A 20245-nucleotide genomic window follows, 5' to 3' on the forward strand; every position below is an offset into this window, starting at 1 on the left:
TAATTGTTTTCTTAATTTGATTTTTAGATTTTCATTGTTAGAGTATAGGAATACAATTTTTAAAAATATTCTACAACCTTGCTGAACCTGTGTATTAGCTCTGAGTCTTTTTGCTTGTGTGGATTCCTTAGAATTTTAGAAAATTCTACGATTATGTTACATCTGCAAACAGAGACGTTTTAATTCTTCCTTTCAGATACAGATACCTTTAATTATTTTTTTTTTGCTCTAATTGCTCTGGCTAGGACCTTCAAAACAGAGTTGAATAGAAGTGGCAAGAGTGAACAACTTTGCTTTTATGTATAATACCTTTAAAACATTGTTAAAGCATGCTATTACTGTTGAAGCAGGGAGGATGGCAAGATGATACCTGGGGATCTACTATACTGTTCTATTTTGTGCATGTTTGAAATTTTACATAGTAAGGCTAAAGAATGTATTAAAATACTTCCCAAAATTAATTACATTAAAATTTATGTCCCCATTCTCAACAATTATTTTGATTTACTAAATGTTCTCTCTCTCCCTTTGTTTCTTTGTGCTGTGTTATTTTTCTTGAAGTCTTTAATTAGATTGATTTTTTTTTTGTTTTGGTAAAGTACATTTTTCAATTGTTTCTTCTCTCTTACCTCTCTTTCCCTCAGTAAAAAATATGTATTGGTTGTATATATTCTTAGTGGACACAACTGAAAATGTTTCTTTAGCTTGCCTTCATATTTAAATAATGGTTTGACTGGGTATAGAACTCCAGTTTCCAATATTTTCTGTTCAGAATTCTGTGTATGTTACTTTATGTCATCTTGTAACTTCAGTTGCCATTTTGGTTCTCATATCTTTGTTCCTTTGGAAGTTTATAATAATTTTCTTTCCATCTTTGGAGTTTACAGTTTTCACCAGTATGTGTTTATATCTATATCTTCAGATATTATTGTTTGGTACTGGTGGGTATTTCATCTGAATATATCTAGATGTATATTCTAAAAACATTTTTCTAAAATACATATGTGTTTTAACTGTCTTTTATCCTGTACGTTCTCTACTTTTAGAATGCCTATTAAGTGAATATTAGACATTTTAGCTTTATCTTTTTAGTCTCTTTATTTTATATCCTGTGTTTTCTAGAATTTAAAGATTCTTCTGTTTATTCTTCTAAGTTATAATTATCTACTGGACAAATATAAAATATTTGTCATTTACAAATAATTCTCCTTTTTTATAATGACAATTCTTTTTTTCCAATTAGTTGTGGAACTGATTTATGTCTTTCTCACCTTTCCTGTGAATTCTTACTCTCTACCTGCCCTTTCCATACTCTCACCCCCACCCCTGAGCGTAAGATAAGAACTATAGTTTCTTGCCTCAGAAAATCTACATAAGACATTTTCAGATAATTTTGTATATGATAGCATATCATTCCAGAACTCCTTAGAGCACATTTATGAGCCCTAATAGTGCTGTTCTTAAACTAGCTGGGTACCTCTTAGAAATGGTGCTTGTTAGAAATGGTTAGAAATGGTAGAATCCTTGTTAGTATTGGGCACTACTCAGGCCCTGCCCCAAATACTGAATTAGAATCTCCATTTTAACAAGATCACCAGCTGATCTGTTTTATACTCAAATCTGAGAAGCACTGCTGTGGTCTTGTGGTATATGTGACCTATATTGATTGTCTCCCCTCCCCCCTTTTCATAGCCGTCATATCTGGCATATCAATAGGAGCACTTTTTTAAAAATTGTACCTTGATCACCCAAATTGTTCATGGCTAATTAAAGTGTATATATTTTGACATGGTCACAATACAATACAGTATTTTAATAGCAAGCTATGCTATATGAAGTAAAAGAGACAAGGAGGGACTGATTTTATAAACTCATTTTTGGAACAGTAGTTAACACATAGCAGTTACTATGTGCTAGGCAGTGTTCTAATCACTGTGTATGTACATGTGCATATGTGTATATACGAAGTGTGATACAATAGGGTGAATGTTTAAATTTAAAATAATTATTACAGTAAAAGAGACATTGCCATTAATCCCCCCTCAAAATACTCCCCCTCACTCCAAACACACCGTTCTTGCCACTTTCTGAAGCAGTTCTGGAAGTCCTCTTTCCTGAGTGTCTTTAGTTGTGCGGTCATGGCTGCCTCGATGTCCTAAATCGATTCAACATGTTTTCCTTTCATGGTCATTTTGACTTTGGGGAAGAGCCAGAAGTTGCACGGTGCCAGGTCCTGTGAATAAGGTGGATGAGGATACACTACAATGTTTTTATTTGACAGGAATTGCCGTACCTGAAGCGATGTGTGACACGGAGTGTTGTCATGATGGAGGATGAAACCGTTTGCCCATTTCTCAGGCCGTTTTCTATACACATCATTTCTTCAATGCTCTAATAAGCCCTTATGATATTCAGAGTTCACCGTAGTGTTCCTGGGTACAAACTCAGCTCGCACAATTCCATCAAGGTCAAACATCACCTGGATGGCCTTTGGCAGCAGCATTCACCGTATTTCTTGATCACACCTCCTATGTATTTTATATACACACGCCTTTTCTTCTCATAACAACCCTATCAGTCTAGATAGTGTTATTATTATTTCCATTTTACAGACAAGGAACCTGAGACACAGAGAAGCCAAGGCTGCGTACTTAGCACAGGAGCTGGGATGTGGGCCCAGAGAGCACGGCTCTAGAATCTGTGCTCTTAGCCATGACACTGCACTGCTTCTTGGGAGTTTTACTTAAAGATCTCCCTAAACTCAGTGTAGTTTATATGCAAACCAATTAATTCTTGATACATTTGCTCCTTTAAATTCAGTCCTAGAACTCAGCTGCTTGTTGTCATGCAGGGACTCAGCTCCCGCTCCCACATAAGAACGCAGGATGTGGCGAGGCCAAACAGGGAACACAGCCAGGGATAGGGGGCTCACACCACTATATTCTCGATACAGGCTGGTCGAGACACAAAAGCAAACATCCACCAGTACCCCAACGAGGTGTCTTCCTGCACCCCAATCTCACTGGCGGCCGGTGAGACACAGGAAGTAGGATCAACACGATCCACAATCCACAACCTGCTTGCTAACTGCACTTGTTAGCCGCAATCTGTCGTCCTCTTCTCTACCACTGCGCCTGCTAGCGTAGCCATGGCAGTTATATTAGTGGCTAATGGCTAACTGGTTACAGCTGACGGCCATCTACTACCTGAGCCAGCACCTTTCCACGTGAGGCCGAGAGCCTGGAAACTGCTCTCTGGGACTCTGTCCCCACACCTGTGACACTGATAGATGAGCCACAGATGCCAGATCATTAATGTTTCCTGAATTAATTTTGATTTGCCATTAATTGAGATTTCTAAATGGCAAGATGCAAGAAGGGTCTCTGGTCCTACCCTTGGTGGGTGTACACAGAATATGGTGAGGTCGAAAAGGAACACCCACGGAGCCATAGATAGGGGAGTCATACCACTATATTCTCGCTGGCGGCTGGGTTGGAGACACAGGGAGCAGGAGCCATACGATCTGCAATCCGCCGTCCACTTCTCTGCCAACCCCCTTGCCAGCATAGCCACGGCAGTTATATTAGTAGCTAATGGCTAACTGGTTACAGCTGATGACCATCTGATTACAGCTGATGGCCATCTAATAACCTAGCTAGCGCCTTTCCACGTGAATCCAAGAGTCTGGAAACTGCTCTCTGAGACTCCGTCGCTACAGCTGGATTATTGGATTTTGTGCTACCTATCCTCAAGGTTTGTTGTGAGATTATTAAATAACATGCAAATATTTTCTACATAAAATGTTAATTTTATTCTGTAAATGGACAAAAGATAATTATAGAAGCAGTAATTGGATGGCTAATCAAATTAGAAATAAAAATTATCTGAAATGCAAATAAATACCACATGCTAATTTAGTAAATATGTAAAAATCAAACAGTTCTATTAAGTGTTCAAAATGTTCAATAAAGACATAAAAATAAAACTGTTTAGGGTGTAATGAAATGAGCATTCATACTTGACTAGTAGAAATGGTCATCTTTGGCTGGTGGGTTTATTTATATTACTTGACATGTCTTGGGCATTTTTTTCTATCACTTTTTCTTCATAAACTATTTCTATAATGTTGAACATTAGATTGTTTATAGTTTTGTTCACATTTATAAATACTGTAATTAACATGCTTTTATTACTTTTTATCTTAATTGTTTATTATTTTCTTTATGATTGAGAAAAAATGTAGACTTATTGGGTCAAAGGCTAGACTATTTTCAAAGCTCTTAATAAAAATAAAATTAATACTTGATTTTTATTAAGTGCTTACCATATGTTAGTCATTGCTTTAAATGTTTTATATATAAATATATAAATTTAATAAATCTATATAAATAAATTACCTATATAAATTTTTATATAAATGAGTTTAATCTTTATGTTAAACTATGAGATGGGTCCTATTTTAACTTCATGTTACAAAAAACTAAGCCATAGAGGTATTAAATAACTTCTTAAGGTCACTCAATTAGAGGCAGGGTTTGTTTTCCAGAAAGAAGATACTACTTTAAGCTTTTGCCCGTGGAATCTAAGATTATATATCTTTTTATACCTTTATCAGTGAAATGTTAACAATCTTCATTGATTCAGGGTCGTGGATGAATGGCTACATCCAGTTTTGGGTAGAAAATACAAAAGATATGCCTGGGACATTCTATTGCATCAGAAAGCAAGGAAACTCTTAAAGACTAGTGGTTTAAGCCAGAAGGACACAGAGGCCTTTATATTAAAGGGTTCCCATTGGCCAAAGAGGAGGGAACTTAGGTGTCAGAAAGAGCATTGAAGACAGTTGGTTGAAATTCACTGAATATAGAAATCTCCTTGGTTCATAACAACAGACTTACAATAAAAAACATGCCACCACCACCAGTTGCTGGATACCAGTGGTGAAAAATAGGGCACTAACTTTATACTCTGTAAATAAGCAATTATCAGAAAAGAATTAAGCATTTATCCTCTCTTTTTCTGTATGAACTGTGTTTCAGGGTAAGCAGGTAATACTGGTTGAGAGAAAGTTCTTTGCAGAATTTCACTTAATGAATGTATAAAGCATTGCAGGATTAGAAAACAGTTTTTCCGTGATGAAATAATTTATTCAGGCCATGATCCTTAGTTCCATCTAATGAAACTATTAGACAAATGGTCACATGGGCACTTTGCAGTGGAAGGTTTAGGCTGCCCTACTTGGACCTATTGATTAACCTCAGTCTTAACGAAAAGTAGGGCAAGCAGAAAACATGTGCCTCGTTCTGTGAGACATATAAAACATACAGCACAGGCTCTGAAGTATTCCAGCCAAAAATGTTGAACCTGTGTCAAATCAAGCTTCTAGAACAGGGCTTGGCAAACTGTTGCTCCTGAGCCAAATCCAGCCTCCTTCCTGGTTTGGGGTGTTTTTTTTTGTTCTGTGTTTTATTGAAACAGCTACTCTGATGCATTTAAGTATTATTTGTGGTTGCTTTCATGCAACAGTGGCAGAGTTGAGTGGTTGCAGCAGAGACCACATGGCTTACAAAGCCTAAAATACTTACTGTCTGGCCTTTTTGCAGAAAAAGTTTTATGACCCTTGAGCTAGATGAACACAAAGTTCAGTGACACCTAACGGAATTGATACCACAGAATATGGACCTTTTACAGGATAATTGACCTGGCTTCTGTAACAAGTCAGCAGTAGGGGAAACAAGGTACTATTGTAGGTTAAGAGAGACTTAAACACACCAACCAAAAGAAACATTGAGACTCACTTTGGATCTTGCTTCAAATAAGGTAGCTATAGAAAGACCTTTATGGGACACCCAAGAAAATCTGACTATGGCCTGGCTATATTAAATGATATCAAGAATTATTAATATTTTTAGAAAAGCAGTAGCATTGTACTTAGGTAAGAGAATGAATGTCTGTCAATATTTCTCTTATGCACTTGGGGAAACATACCTATATTGTAGGGATATGTTACATTGGGTAATTTTCTTAAAGTTATGTGAAAAAGCACCATCCTCAACTTCATGTGTTATGTTTTAATAGCAAAATGTCAAGTTGACAGGATAAACTGCAAGATACTATTTTAACATTCTGTGAAAGAGCAGGAAAGTTATGAGATGAGCTTCAGTAGAGGTAAGTGAAAAGCTAGCCATGTGCTTGGAGAAAAAAAGAATTCTTTAGATATATTTATTAAATTGGTGGGCTGTAAGCTGTTAAGAACCCAGGAGTCATTGAACATCAAAAATGGTAAAATGCAGCATGTCCTTGGCTTGGTGTTTCCCCCCCTTTCCCAACTAGTTGCTAAAGCTTAAACATAGTTGGGTCTTTCAATCTAAAGACTGAAGCTGCTCAAGAGATTTGATTAGTCGTTTACCAAATATTTTACAGCTTGAAGGACTAGTTGGATCTGAAATCTCTCTTTCCCCTGTGGTTTTCTAATTTCATTCTCTAATAAAGGCATGCTTATCTTCCTCTTTATATTTTTCCATCCTTTTCCTTTTTCTTACCCTCCAAGCAAATGGTAACATGAAACCAAATTGTTAATTATAGAAAGGGTGTTTCATGCTTAAATTAATTACAAAGTCTGGAAATTTTGGCTCATTAAATGAACAAACATTTACTGAGATCTCTGTCAGAAACTGGGAGATTGTTGCTGGGAAATAGGAAGGCAGGGAGAGAGAGTGAAAAAGAAAAAGGGAGAAAGGGAAAAGGAGAGAACAAAGAAAGGAAGGAAAGACTTTCTTTGCCCTTGAAGACACTCAAACTTTGGTGTGGAAGATGGGCAGTTAAATTAATAACTCAAAACAGGATGATCAGGACTGTGGTGGTAATATGCTCATAACTCAGTACTAATTTGATGTGGGAACACTAAGGAGGACTCCTAATTCATCCTGAGATGGATGGAGATCTATTGCCTGAGCTGAAGGAGTTATGCCAGTGAGTAATGGCAATGCACTGGACTCTTCCAGGCAGAGCGAATGTGTTCAAAACCTGAGGCAAGTTCAGGAGCAAATGATATGTAAGGAAGCTCCATTTGTGAGTGTAGACGCTTTCAAAAAGTTTAACTGAAAAAAGAAAGACCAAGATAGAAAAGCAGAAACATGGAGGTATGCTGGCAAGAAGTTTTCTTTTATGGGTGAGAAAGACCTGAATATATCAAGAGTAGACAAGGAACTAGAAGCGGAAGGTCTGGAGGGGAAGGAGAGAGGGGCTAATGAATGACTCCAGGATCCAGAGAGATGTTAATTTTAAACTTACTGTGTGTCCTTGGCTCATGATAGAATCTTTGATAAACTTGAGAACAGTCTTCACTATCAAGTAAATAATTACTCCTTATAATTTCATGTTCTCTGATCATAGGTATTACTAGAAGTAGAAACAAACTACTTACTGTTCCATGTTTCATAAATGATAAAGGTAGGAAAAAGACAACAGTAGATATTTGATGTGAAAAAAGAAACAGGGTTAATGTCAAGAAAAACGTAAATCTACAAATGGTATTGACTATGACTTTAACAATTGAGTAATTTTAGTATTGTTAAAAGTATACTTTAAAATTTAAATGGTGACTGATTTTTAAATTCTACTTTCTAATGTTACCTCTAAAAGGCTATTTTCCACAGTCTAATATGTTAAGGATCGTTTATCTTTGTTGTTACTACAAAAGCCAACACTTTCTATCTGTTTACATTAGTTTGTACATAAACATCATAGCGTCAGTGATGTCAGCAAGAATAGGAAATTGGTAGCCACACGATAGTCTTCTCTATATTGAATCTCATGTATAAAAACACTTTTTAAGGTGACCTGTTGCTATAGAAGAGGATAATGAATATGCTTTCGTATTTATATTAAATGATAGTACTTAACACCATTTTGTCAATAATATTAAGAAAAAATATCACTTTTCATTTTTATTTATAATCTTATAAAGAAAAACTTCAAATTATGTGGCTATAGAATTTTATGTTGTGTTAATTTTTTTAGAGTAGCGTTTAGTACATAATATTCAATTCACATGAATTAACTTACAAAAGTAGTGTATACTTTAATAAGTCAAACATTATAGAAATGTATCAAGAACCATAGCTAATCATGTCTGTCTCTTCTTCCTATCTTAGGGATGGGGAAAAGGGGTAGGACTAGTACAGTGTTAATAGTTTGTTGTCTTTCATTTTTCTACATGTGTAACTTGGACTCACAAAATACACCAGAGGTCGCAAATTCAAATGCTGACAAAGACCATGTAGGTAACACAAATGAAGAGAACCTGGTGTCAGTGTCGGAATGACAGGAAAAGATAATGAGGTTGAAAATGCATACCTCTCCTAAAAGAGATCAGCTCAGAATATTTGCATATATGCATAATAAATTTTTTTCAAGGGAAGCCAAGAAATTCAGTATTTCTAGGTGAAGCTCTCAGTTTTTAATGTTGGAGTTAGATAGGTCTGGATTTGAGCCCATCCCTTCCACTTACTAGTTAAAGAGTTTTGGGTCATTGGTTTACTTAACCTGAGTCTGTTTCCTCATCCATACCTTAGGCATAAGAGTATTCTTATGACTTTAGGAGGAAGATTAAATAGTACATCATGAGTTCAGTACAATGTGTAATGATTATAAATGTTGACTGATGAGTAGTTGTCTGGCTTTAGGAGTGTGGGACGGGGATTGACTACAGAGGAACCCAGAGAGTTGTTTGGGTGATAGAAATGTGTGTCTTGATTGTAATGGTGATCCCAGAGCTGTATGCATTTGTTAGAACTCATCAGACTTTATGCTTGGAATTGATGACTTTTTTGCATGTAAATTATACCACAAAGTGCTGATTTTTGAAAAAAAGTAACTGCCTTTCCTTTCTCTCTGTAGTTCACTTTCATCAGCTATTAAAACAGAGTTGATATCAAAGATATCCAATATTTTCATCGCCAGGTTTCTCCTATCCCTTCCCAGCCCGAATCATGGGCCCTCACACTGTGAAAGATTTTGCCTGTTGGGAAACAAGAAAAGGATAAAGAAAAACTACCTTTATTTGTCTGTTACACTTTTCTCCTGTACTAAGCTGACCATATACAGTGGTACCTTGGTTTTTGAACGTCTCCATTGACGAACATTTTGCTTTACAAACACCGTAAACCCGGAAGTAAATGCTTCGGTTTTCAAACATGCCTCGGAAGTCGAACATGTCATGCGGCTTCCACTGAGTGCAAGATCCTGAGGCCTAGATGTCAGCTGTTTTCCAACATTTCAGAACTTGAACCGTCTTCTGGAACAGATTACGTTCGAAAACCGAGGTACCACTGTACATCTGTTTGGGTACTATGCCTGATATATCATTTTAGTAAAGCAGGCCACTGGTCACTTTCCAGAAATGTTGTAATGTAATCAACAACCTGATTACCTACTGTTCAGTAATAAGCTATGAAGTTTAATATACATCAAGAAGAAAATATGCTTAGTGTTTCCTTAAATGAGAATAAAATATATGAGTGACAGCAAATTTGTGTGTGTGTGTACTTGTGTATATTTGGGTGTATATTTTATTTCAAACGTAAAATCTTATAACAATACTACAGGAAGCCAAAACATATAAAAACACCGAACATTCTTAAATGTCTATTAAGAATGTGGTTTGAAAATTAGAATGTATATTTCCAAAAGAGTAATGTTATAAATGATCGTTACTATTATTTTAAATGGCAGGTAGTTCAGGCCGGTTCATAAAAGTCTATTAAATCCATAATGAACGGCTGCAATTAAAAAGCTGTAGAATAATACTTTTAGAATACCAGTAATTAAATAAAGCAGGAAAATAAACTCTATTTCCCAGGGGTTTTTTAACCTTTCTTTACACAAAACATTTCATTATAGGTATTTGTTAGACACTGTAGAGCGTCTCTTCAAAAGAATATACTGAATTTTTCATACATTTTCAAAGGATTCACAAGTATTAGGCTGGTGCAAAGGTAATTGCGGTTTTTATAATTTTTTTTTTTTTAACCTTTTAAACCACAGTCACTTTTGCACCAACCTAATATCTTGGTCCAGCTGTGTGTTAGTTTGCTAGGGCTGCCATAACAAAATACCGCAGTCTGGCTTAAACAATGCCAATTTATTTTCTCAGTTCTGGATGTTAGAAGTCTCAAGATCAAGGTGCCTTCGAGGTTGGTTTCTAATGAGTTTCTCTTCCTGGCTTGTAGTGTCCTTCTGGCTGGTCCTCACATGACCTCTGCACAGGTGGAAAGAGCGATCTCTGCTATCTCTTAAGAAAAGCAGTCTTATCAGATTAGATTCCCTCCCTTATGATTTCCTTTAATCTTAATTACCCCTGAAAAGCCCTATCTCCAAATATAGTCCCACTAGGGGTTAGGACTTTGAGATATATATATATATATATATATATATATATATATATGAATTTTAGGAGAGGGGAAGGGAGAGATTGGGCACAGAATTTAAGACCAATAGATTCAAAATTAATTTAGAAAAAAATATTAATATGTCTTCACAACATTAAGAATCTGGAAAGAGAATCCAAGGAGGTCAAGATCTCAAAAATAATTTCTGGTTATTAAAATCACAAACAATCCCAAAAAGCAATGAACTGCAGAGAAACCTAAAGAAATCAAGAGGTTGCTCAATGACTTCAGATTCATTAAGAATATATTCACAACAAAGAAAGGATATTTAACCCAGGATGAATTGTAAATATTACTAAGATAGTGAAAACTCATGTTTGATTTGAGCAAAACACCAAGGACAATAAAATGGTCATTGGAACATACAGGGTAAAGAATAACAGAAAGTTATATAGAGCTGTAGCTTGGATAGGTGGTGTAATACTGGTAGATGTCTATGTCCTTTCTGTCATATGTGCTTTTCAGACTGAAAGGATAAGAGTGAAAATTTCTGAAAACCTTGAAGGACATTGCTGCAAAGATAATAGGAGTTCATTGAGGTGTTCTAAAGAACTTTGAGTTCTGACTTAGGTACCATTATACTTCCAAGGACTGAGAGGAGGGAAGAAAAGTCAGATAGATGACTGGAATGAGGAAATGCAATTTTGATTTTTCCAAAAAAGGTGGGAGGGATGAGGATTCCACAAACCAACAATTAGTGATAATGACCCAAGGAAGATTATAAATAGAGAATAAAAGAAGTGGTTTATGAATACCTAGGAGAGGAAATAAATCTGTAAGCCTTATGGATTTGGTAAGAACCATGAGGTTGGACAATTAAGTTCGCTAACTCATTCTAGAAAAAGTGTTACATTCCTCATTGCTGAATATCACTATGGTCACCTGCGAAGTACTCCCCTTGGGAAGCTGTGCACTGACGCCAGTGCCTAGTCCACCCTTCAAAGCGATTTTAGAACTTTTTTTCTGGAATAGCCATCAGAGCTATCATTGTATTACCCTTGATGTTCTGTATTGAGCATTGCAATTTTAATAGTTTTCTTAAAATGTGTATACATTTTTTGGCACCCTCTGTATGTACATGAGTATTTATGTTTGATTACTGTTCTCACTGCACAGTGGAAATGAGATTGTAGGATGCTAAGCATATAAATTACTTGAAAACTGCCACTTACTAACTTTTGAACCAATGATTTTCCCTCATACAGATTGGAATAGCTATGGCAAGTGGGTTTTAAGTCCGAAAGTTAAATATACTATTTCTTCAATAAGCAAGAATTACATTCATGTCTGAATTCTTTATTTAAAAAAAAAAAAAGTAAGGAACACAGACTTCTTAATGTCATGGAAATTGTTATAGAACCTGAATTCTTTTTTTAAAAGTTAGGAACATCAATTTCTTAATGATTGTAGATTTGAATTTTCAATGAATCCGATTACTAGCTCTTTGAAAATATTACTAAGTGCTAGAAGCTTTAGTCTTGTCTGTAAAATGAACTGTTTTGTGTGTGTGTGTTTTTTATTTTATTTTGGGGAATATGAGGGAACAGTGTGTTTCTCCAGGGCTCATCAGCTCCAAGTCGTTGTCCTTCCTTCTAGTTGTGAAGGGCACAGCTCAGTTCCAAGTCCAGTGGTCGTTTTCAATCTTTAGTTGCAGGGGGCACAGCCCACCATCCCATGTGGGAATTGAACCGGCAGCCTTGTTAAAAGCTCGCTCTCTAACTAACTGAGCCGTCCAGCTGCCCCTCCGGAAGCTCAGCAGCAGCTCATTGTCTTTAGTCTAGTTGTGGAGGGCGCAGCTCACTAGCCCATGTGGGAATCGAACTGGCAACCCTGTTGTTCGGAGCTCATGCTCTAACCAGCTGAGCCATCCGGCCGCCCCAAGTGAACTGTTTTAAGGATGAGCAGAGGGAAGACTTGTAAGGCACTTAGGAGTTGGCTGGTATATATCTATCAAATTTTAGCTGTATTTGTTAGTTATTCTTGAAGAACTTTAGTTCTTATATAAAAAACAAATAAAGATACAAAGCATTAGGGATGCAAAGATCATAAATTTAGACATTCTGTTAGTGATGACATCCTGATTATTCAGGTGAGTAAACCAAATGTTAGGAGATGTATTTAATTAAGTTTATAACTAAATAAGTAGTAGAGCTGGGTTTGATTCTGGGGAGTCTGGTTCCAGAGCTCAAACTCAATGCCCTCTGATCTCTTTTCCTAAAACAGTATCTCTTTTGGAAGAGTCTTTCTCTTGCATTGCAGTCAGAAACTACAAAACCTTGGCAAGAAGAAGAATAAAGGGGGATGCTTGATCGATCACCTTTGGCATTTGATTAGTGAGACTAAAAAAAAATTTGTCATAAAAAATTATTTCCTGACTTAGGTGGTAATGAAACTTTCTTATTTGAAAACAGTTTTTTAGGAGTTCTAGTTAATTATGTGGTCCATTAACTATTTAGTCAGCTGCTAATGTATAGTTACGGAAGTAATGTTTTATAAAACTATGTTTTTTCCAGCATATGCTACTTCTAAAGGGTGACTTCTGCAAGAATGTCTAACATGGCTGTACTGGAGACACAGTAAGGGAGGTGGTGGTGTGTGTGTGTATCTTCATATGTATGGGTCCTCTTCTCTCAGGGATTGGAGGAGGTGCATTAGGGAGAAAGTAATTAGTTTTGTATCCAGGAAGCAAGTTGGGGGGCTGCTGTCTGCTTATAACATGAAAATAATTGTGTTATGTAAGTGGCATATTTGTAAAAATGCTTTTTAGAATGTCAATACACCTAAATTATGTAGCCATTTCAAATGATACTCAGAATAAGAAATATCTAATGTAACCCAAGAAGGGTTGGTTATTTGATGTTAACAGAAATTATTATTGATTTTTTTTTTTTAACTTCTGTGTAGTATTGTTTTTAAGTTACGGTAAGTGTATGGGATATTAGCAGTATCATGTTTTATGTTTTAAGGTATTGTTTATTAGTTTTAAAAATCATTAATTCTGTTCTGAAATTGAAATATTTTATAATATTTTGCACAATATGAGACTTGTGTTATTTAGAATGGTGGGAAATGAACTATATTCTCCTCACTTTTTTTGTGTGTGTAATACGAATAAAATTTTTAAAGAAGCCCACACCTGTTATAAAAAAATTCCCTCAATGCTGAAATACACAAAAGAGGTCTTCTTCTCTAATTCCAGTTCCAGAGGTCTTCTTCCGCTATTTCTATACACACTTGGAGTCATATACGTACAAACATAAGTGTATATACATACATGTACATACATACACTTTATATACATACATATACCTTACACTTACGTAAACACATGCATATTAACTATATACATCATTTTAAAGTTATTAATAAAAATTAAATCATAAAGTTAAAGTTAAAATGAAGATGATGTTATTCTGAAGCATATTTAACTTAGTGTGCGTATCTTTCCAAGTTAATATATACAGAAATATTTTATTGAATATTTTTATAAGGCTATATTCATTTGCATACTGATTGAGATTGAGATTAAATTCTTTTTTTTGTTGTTATAAATAATTCCACTGAGCCCTGTAAGATAGGTAGTATCTTCTCCATTTTAGAGGGGAAATTAAGACACAAAGAGGTTAGGTAACTTGCCCCAATTGCACGTGAAGTAATGGTGGAGCTGGTATTAGAATCCTAGCGATTTAGTCCAGCAGTCACAGTCTTAAATACTACTGTACGCTGCTGTTTTCCTTCTGCCTCTTTATTCTGTTTATTGAATTGGAGAAAAATAATGTATAAAATGTATCTAATATTCAAACTCTCCTAAGGATAATTTAATATGCTTCCTTAAGGATATCGGAAACCTCAGGGTCACAAAATTATACAGCTGTAATTGTAGCTGTTTAATATAGAAGTACTAGAATGTTTACGCCAGCCCCTCTGAAATGTTCATTAGGATGTGAATCACTGAGGGTGGGGGAAGATCTTGGTAAAATGTTGATGATTCAAGCATCTGAGGCAGGACCTGAGAGTCTGCATTTCTCTTAAGCTCCTGATGTCACCAGTACTGCTGCTGCTCTGCTTTTGAGTAGCAAAGGTTTACGCAGTTTGTACTAACTTTTAGCAAATCTTGTTAGTTGTTTTATTGAATCAGTTTCTTATATCATTTTGTTTATGCTGCCAATTTTTGTAAATTGTGTACATTAAAGAAATAGATGGGGGCTTTCTAGTAATTAGCATTAATGTTGCTGGAAAAAATAAATTATGGCTTATGTGGTATTAATGTACTTAAATAACTACAATCAGATTTATTGGTGTACTAAATATGGTTTACACATATGTCATCATATCCACCGTTTCTTTATGGAGGGGAAGCACTTCATTTTGAAGGATATAGCTGTCATGAACTGCAAATGTTGTTTTATCACTTTTATTCTTTAGTAGTAATAATACTACATTTTACACAGTTACAAAATGAATACCTCTTTCCGTGCTATGTGCCAGGCACTGTATCAAGTGTTTAATTGGCGTGATCTCATTTACTCATCATGACCTCATCTATTCATTCAACTCTGTGAGCACCTGCTCTGTTCCAGGAACTGTGCCGTGTTGAGCCAAATAAACACAGATTCTGCTCTCCTAGAGCCTAGTGCAGATGCTATACAATAACAGGTGATCGTAAACGTGTGATGGTTGTTAAAGAAAAGTTATTAATTACAATATTTGCTACTTTCTCTAGGAAAAAAAGTGTGATGGTTGAGAACAATTCTGCTTTTAGTCCTCTAAGCTTCTCCCACCTTGTTTTCTTCCCTACCTCACTCCAAGGAGAGTTCTTTCTCTGTCAGCTGGATTCCTGAGCTGTTGTGATGCTAAATTGACCTAATGGGTGGAGAGAGACAAAACTTTAGAAGTGAAGATAAACTATTTGTACAAGAAAAGAAAGAACAGAGGTAGATGGAAATCATTTTAATAAAATCGAATTAAAAAAATTAAAAAGAATACCTGAAGGGACACTGTTCACGTTAAGTTGAAGGAGTAAATATCCTTACTGCTTTGAGTGGGAGTCTTTTTAAAAGCACTTTTTTTTATTAGGTGATACGTACTCAGTTCGGTAAGTTATTTGAATGGTTCCAGTTGCTCAGCTTTGCAATAGGAGGTATAGAAAATCAGGAGCTACCAAAATAGGAAATAATTCTGCCCCTGGTCTTAAAACTGTTAAAATTGGTGATAAGAAAAGGTTGAAAGAGACAATGCAAGCCATTTTTTTTTTATGAAGTACCAAGATGTGTGACCCTAGCAGTAAGCACATTGTGGTGTGATTGAGCATGCTCTTGGAGGAATACTATTTTTTATAATTACATGATTCTCTCTTTTCTAGTAGTATGGAGTTCTCTTTTGACTATTGATAGAAAATTCTTTCTGGTTTTAATCAGATCTGTATATTTGACCTTTATATATTATACTACATCATTGTGATTTCCAAAATGTTTTGTTTTCCTTGCTACTACTAAATTTTGGGTCTCAACCTATTGTTTTGAAGATTAAGAGACTTTAGTTTCTGAATATTACCGGTAACTCTTTGTAGTTGTTTTCCTTTTAAAGAGAGAATCTGAAAATTTTTTATAAATTTTTATCTTGGAAATTAGTTTATTCATTATGTTTAATTTTAGGAAATGGTGCTCTTGCAGAACATTCTGAAAATGTGCATATTTCAGGAGTGTCAACTGGTAAGTCATTTTTTGTAATGTTTAAATTTCATGCATGACTTATAGGGTAAATATTGAAAGCCACCTGGTATCTTACGAAGTGATATTTGGCTATAAAAATTATTACTGCTTTTTGCAGCATGTAATAAGGAATGAAGTAACTGGAACATGGAGAAATTCTCATAAGATAAAACTGATACTTGCATGCCCATGGATTGATTATACTTTTCCAAATGGACTGCATAATTATTTTTCATACAAACATTGAACCAAGAGAAGTTAGCTCAAGTTGAATTAGTATTTTCTTTACAAAATTATATGAAATGAAATTTATTAAAATGTAACTTTGAATGTAGCATTAGAGCCTTAGAAATTAAATATTTTGGTTGATTTTTAGATTAGAGCACTACTCCACATAAAGCTGTTGTATGTGAGTGTACAATTTATATGCTATTAAAAAGCAATCCAACATATTTGTGTCCATAAAATTCATAGACTCGTTGAGGTAAATGTATCTTTTCCACTCATCTAAACTTTTATAACTTAATTACTTAAAGGCCCATCACTATTAAAATTGTCATTCGTACTGACTTCCACAGCTTTGTTACCATTTTTGCTGTATCTACTATAATGACTAGGAAAGCAAAATACTTTATTTTTGCATATACTAACATAGAGTTTCTTACTATTACTTTAAGATTGCCCTGTATTTTTATGTTTTGTGTGATTAAAAAAATTGCACTTAGTATATTTGTCATTGTACTCTGATTTCTTCATGTCACCTTGTAATTGGATTATTTTTTTCTCATATGAAGCAAAACTGAAAGTTTCCTCTTTTGTTTATGCCTGATTTTTTATCTGTATCCTAATCTCTTCACCAGTCATATTGGATTAGGGCCCACCCACATCACCTTATTTTAATTTAATTATCGCATTAAAGACCTGATCTTCAAATCCAGTCACATTCTGAGGTACTGGGGGTTAGGACTTTAACTTAAGAGCTTTGGGAGTGACACAGTTCAACCCATAACAACGTGTGTTTTAATTAAATGTATTTATGCAACAATAAAAATATTTAATTTCAGAGGTCTGTGAAACCTTATTAATGGTTTATTGTTTTTCCTGAAAATTGTTCTCATAAAATTTTCCTTCTGTGGAAAGAGAAGAATAATAATGAAATCTATTCCAATTATACCACTAAAAAAATAAATGAATGCTGTTTCAAAAGCTGCTTTTGAATACACAGTTTCGTGGCAGTTTTTCTTTGGCTAATGTGGAGCTATGGAGGATGTAATGCTTGCTGTAGTATAAGCCTTCTGAATTCCTTGTGTCCTCAGTTAAAATGAGAGCTCCTTCAGTGCTGGTCTAAATGGAGAACTAACCTTTGGAGGAAACTCCAAATGGAGGACTTGCTTTCTCTTGAGACCAGCAAGTAAAAATGAATAATTCCCACAAAATTCCAATGAATAAACATATAAAAATATATTTCTGGTTCTTAAGTATGGGATAATTTGTTTCTATTTCTAATATTCTACAGTATCCTCCTCAAATCTTTGCTAGGAGAGAGAACTCTTTGTCCTTTTGCTGGTTCTTATGCTGCAGGTATTGGCATAAGAAAATGTAAACTATCAAAAAGTACATACATCTAGTAACAGTATAATGGGAAAAATTATTGGATAAATCTTATTTTTTATGCTTTTTTTTAGTTTAGAATTTTTCATTGTCTGGAATTATAAATCTGCTTTCATTTATAAAATAAAGAAGAAAAGACAAATGGTGTTTTATAGATCTAATAATATGTGGAAATCATTATGCAGTTATATCCCAGAAACAGCCAAGTAATTTAACTGCACGTATGAGAGAGTAGGAAGGGTATTTTAATGTCTGAATTAAGTATCTCATGTTCTTTTTTTAAAGGTCTAAATTTTTTAAATAGCTAAATTACTGCTCATCTGAAACATTTTTAGGTCAAATTAGTTTGTAACAAAACCTTTGCACACATTAAACAAATATATTTGATTTTTAAAACGTATCTGTACTGAATTTTACTCTGATCTGTGATATTTGTTTCAATCAGGATAATTCTAGAAATAATTATGCCTTGCCTACTCTTGATTACTTTCAAATCAAGTTTTTTACTTGTTTTTACAAATTCTACTTATTCATTATAAACATTTCAGCAAACATTTAGAAAAACTGGAAAAAGCAAAAAGATTAAGAAAATCACCCATTAACCCTGCATTCTTAGTACAATTAATAATAGTATTTTAATTTCTTTCTCCTTTTCTGTCCATACCTTAAAAATAATTGTATATGTGTTTGAATTTTTAATTTTATCTCCTGCCCTTTCTATTTAACACATTATAGAAGACATTTTTATAACCATTATTTTAATACCTATATAAAATTTTCCTCAACTGTCTGTATTGTAATGTTCTTAAACATATCAATGGATTGTTTCCAGTGGGGTCCCCTTAGTATGCATCTTATTTCAAGGCATATATATATATATATATATATATATATATATATATAACCCTTTTTTATTTCTAAGACTATTTCTTTAGTATAGATTTCTAGAAGTGGAATTACTGTATCAAAGATCATAAATAATTTAATGACTAGAAATCTTTTGACAGATTGCTTTCAAAAAGGATTATACCAATTTACATAGCTATCTGCAGTGTATGAGAGCACTTACATTGGGTATGATCGTGTTTTTCCTGTTAACCTTTTTCTTGCCATGTTTCTATTAAAGTCCCAAACTTTTATTTCCCCAAAACTGTTGAGAAATGGAACTCTTTTTGATTCATAGCCTGGAGTTGTAATATTGCAAAGAATAAGAAAATGAGATTGGCTTTTCCTTATGATTAGGCAAAAACTACCCTGAAATTTAAAAAAAGATTTTCTGGTTGCCAATAGGAACAGATGTTGGAGCTTGGTACTTTCTCAAGTATAAAGTTTTTGCATATGAGGATTAACACGTTATTTCCAATTCGCCAATAACACAGCTTCTGAATGTTCATACCTTATAACACGCATCGCTGAAAGCTCTGTCTGAGGTCAGTTAGCTTGATCTTGAGTCTACATTTGACTTAGACTTTTTGCCAGGCAAAGCTGACGTTTCTGAGAGCTGAGAAAGAAAATATCAATTTAGGAAGTTTCTTTGAAGCCTTGTTCATATTAACAGAATTAGCAGAATATATAAAGTAGACTTCAAGTAGTTGTTAAGTACTGTTCTTACTTTATTCCATCAGAATATATCACCCTTTCTTGCTGGTGTGTATTTGCATTTTATAGTTCCTCTTCTAGTACTCAAGGGAGGACACTGCTGATCCTATAAACCTTTAAAACTAATGATTTAAGTTGTAGCCTTTTAAATTAGGCTATATTATTTTCTAAATTGTAATGAATTTGCTTACGACAGATTAGTTAGCAACAGTTTGCAATAGCGTAGAACACTGTAATAGAATGGCTTTTGTTTTAACCACAGTTTTAGGCTTAGGGACTGTAATAACGTGATATTGTGAAGTTTTCCTGGAAGAACATTGAGTCCGATAACACTTTTCTTATCCTAGAATTTTCAGATCTTTCAAATACAGAATCTAAAAGGAAATAAACTGTAGTTATTTGAGAGCAGTTTATAATTATTTTTTAAATATAGAAAAGTTACATGAATAAAACAGCAAATCCAAGTGGTCCTTTGTATCTTTCTTATGCGGTTTTAATGTTGTTTTCAGTTATTCAATCAAATACTTGTACCTCTGGCTAAACTTGCTAAAAAGAATTTCACCAGTTCTTTTGACCAGCATTATACAGTGTCTTTTAGCCATGTTTCAGCTGAAGAGGGGAAAGAAAGCTTATTATATTTTGGGTGACAATGAATTCATTAGGATTTTTAGGATTTCAGAATGTAAAAGAACATAGTGTGAACCCAAGAAATTATCCTTCAAGTAAAGAAAGTGAGTAGAGAATATAAGACTGAGTACATTTTTTTTTAAAAGATCACACACATTAGTTTAGGATATTATTAATTTTAAAGGCATTGCCTGCCTTCAGAGAGTTCATTTATAAGACACTTAAGCTTTTAGTGTAGAGTACTCC

The 20245-nt window shown here is 34.4% G+C and overlaps 1 protein-coding gene across 2 annotated transcripts in view; it reads left to right on the top strand.

The window, feature by feature from the left end:
• The window catches only part of LRP12 (LDL receptor related protein 12), a 69183-nt gene that overhangs the window by 15060 nt on the left and 33878 nt on the right, over window positions 1-20245 (top strand). Inside the window, exon 2 of one of the 2 annotated variants that reach the window (XM_019750652.2) lies at window positions 16106-16162. The exons of the other annotated variant lie outside the window; for it this stretch is intronic. Within the exon in view, the coding sequence (XP_019606211.1) occupies window positions 16106-16162 (57 nt within the window). The remainder of the gene's footprint in view (window positions 1-16105; window positions 16163-20245) is intronic. 2 annotated transcript variants of the gene reach the window in all.

The sequence above is a fragment of the Rhinolophus sinicus genome, linkage group LG12 (genome assembly GCF_036562045.2).
Source record: "Rhinolophus sinicus isolate RSC01 linkage group LG12, ASM3656204v1, whole genome shotgun sequence".
Classification (NCBI taxonomy): Eukaryota; Metazoa; Chordata; class Mammalia; order Chiroptera; family Rhinolophidae; genus Rhinolophus; species Rhinolophus sinicus.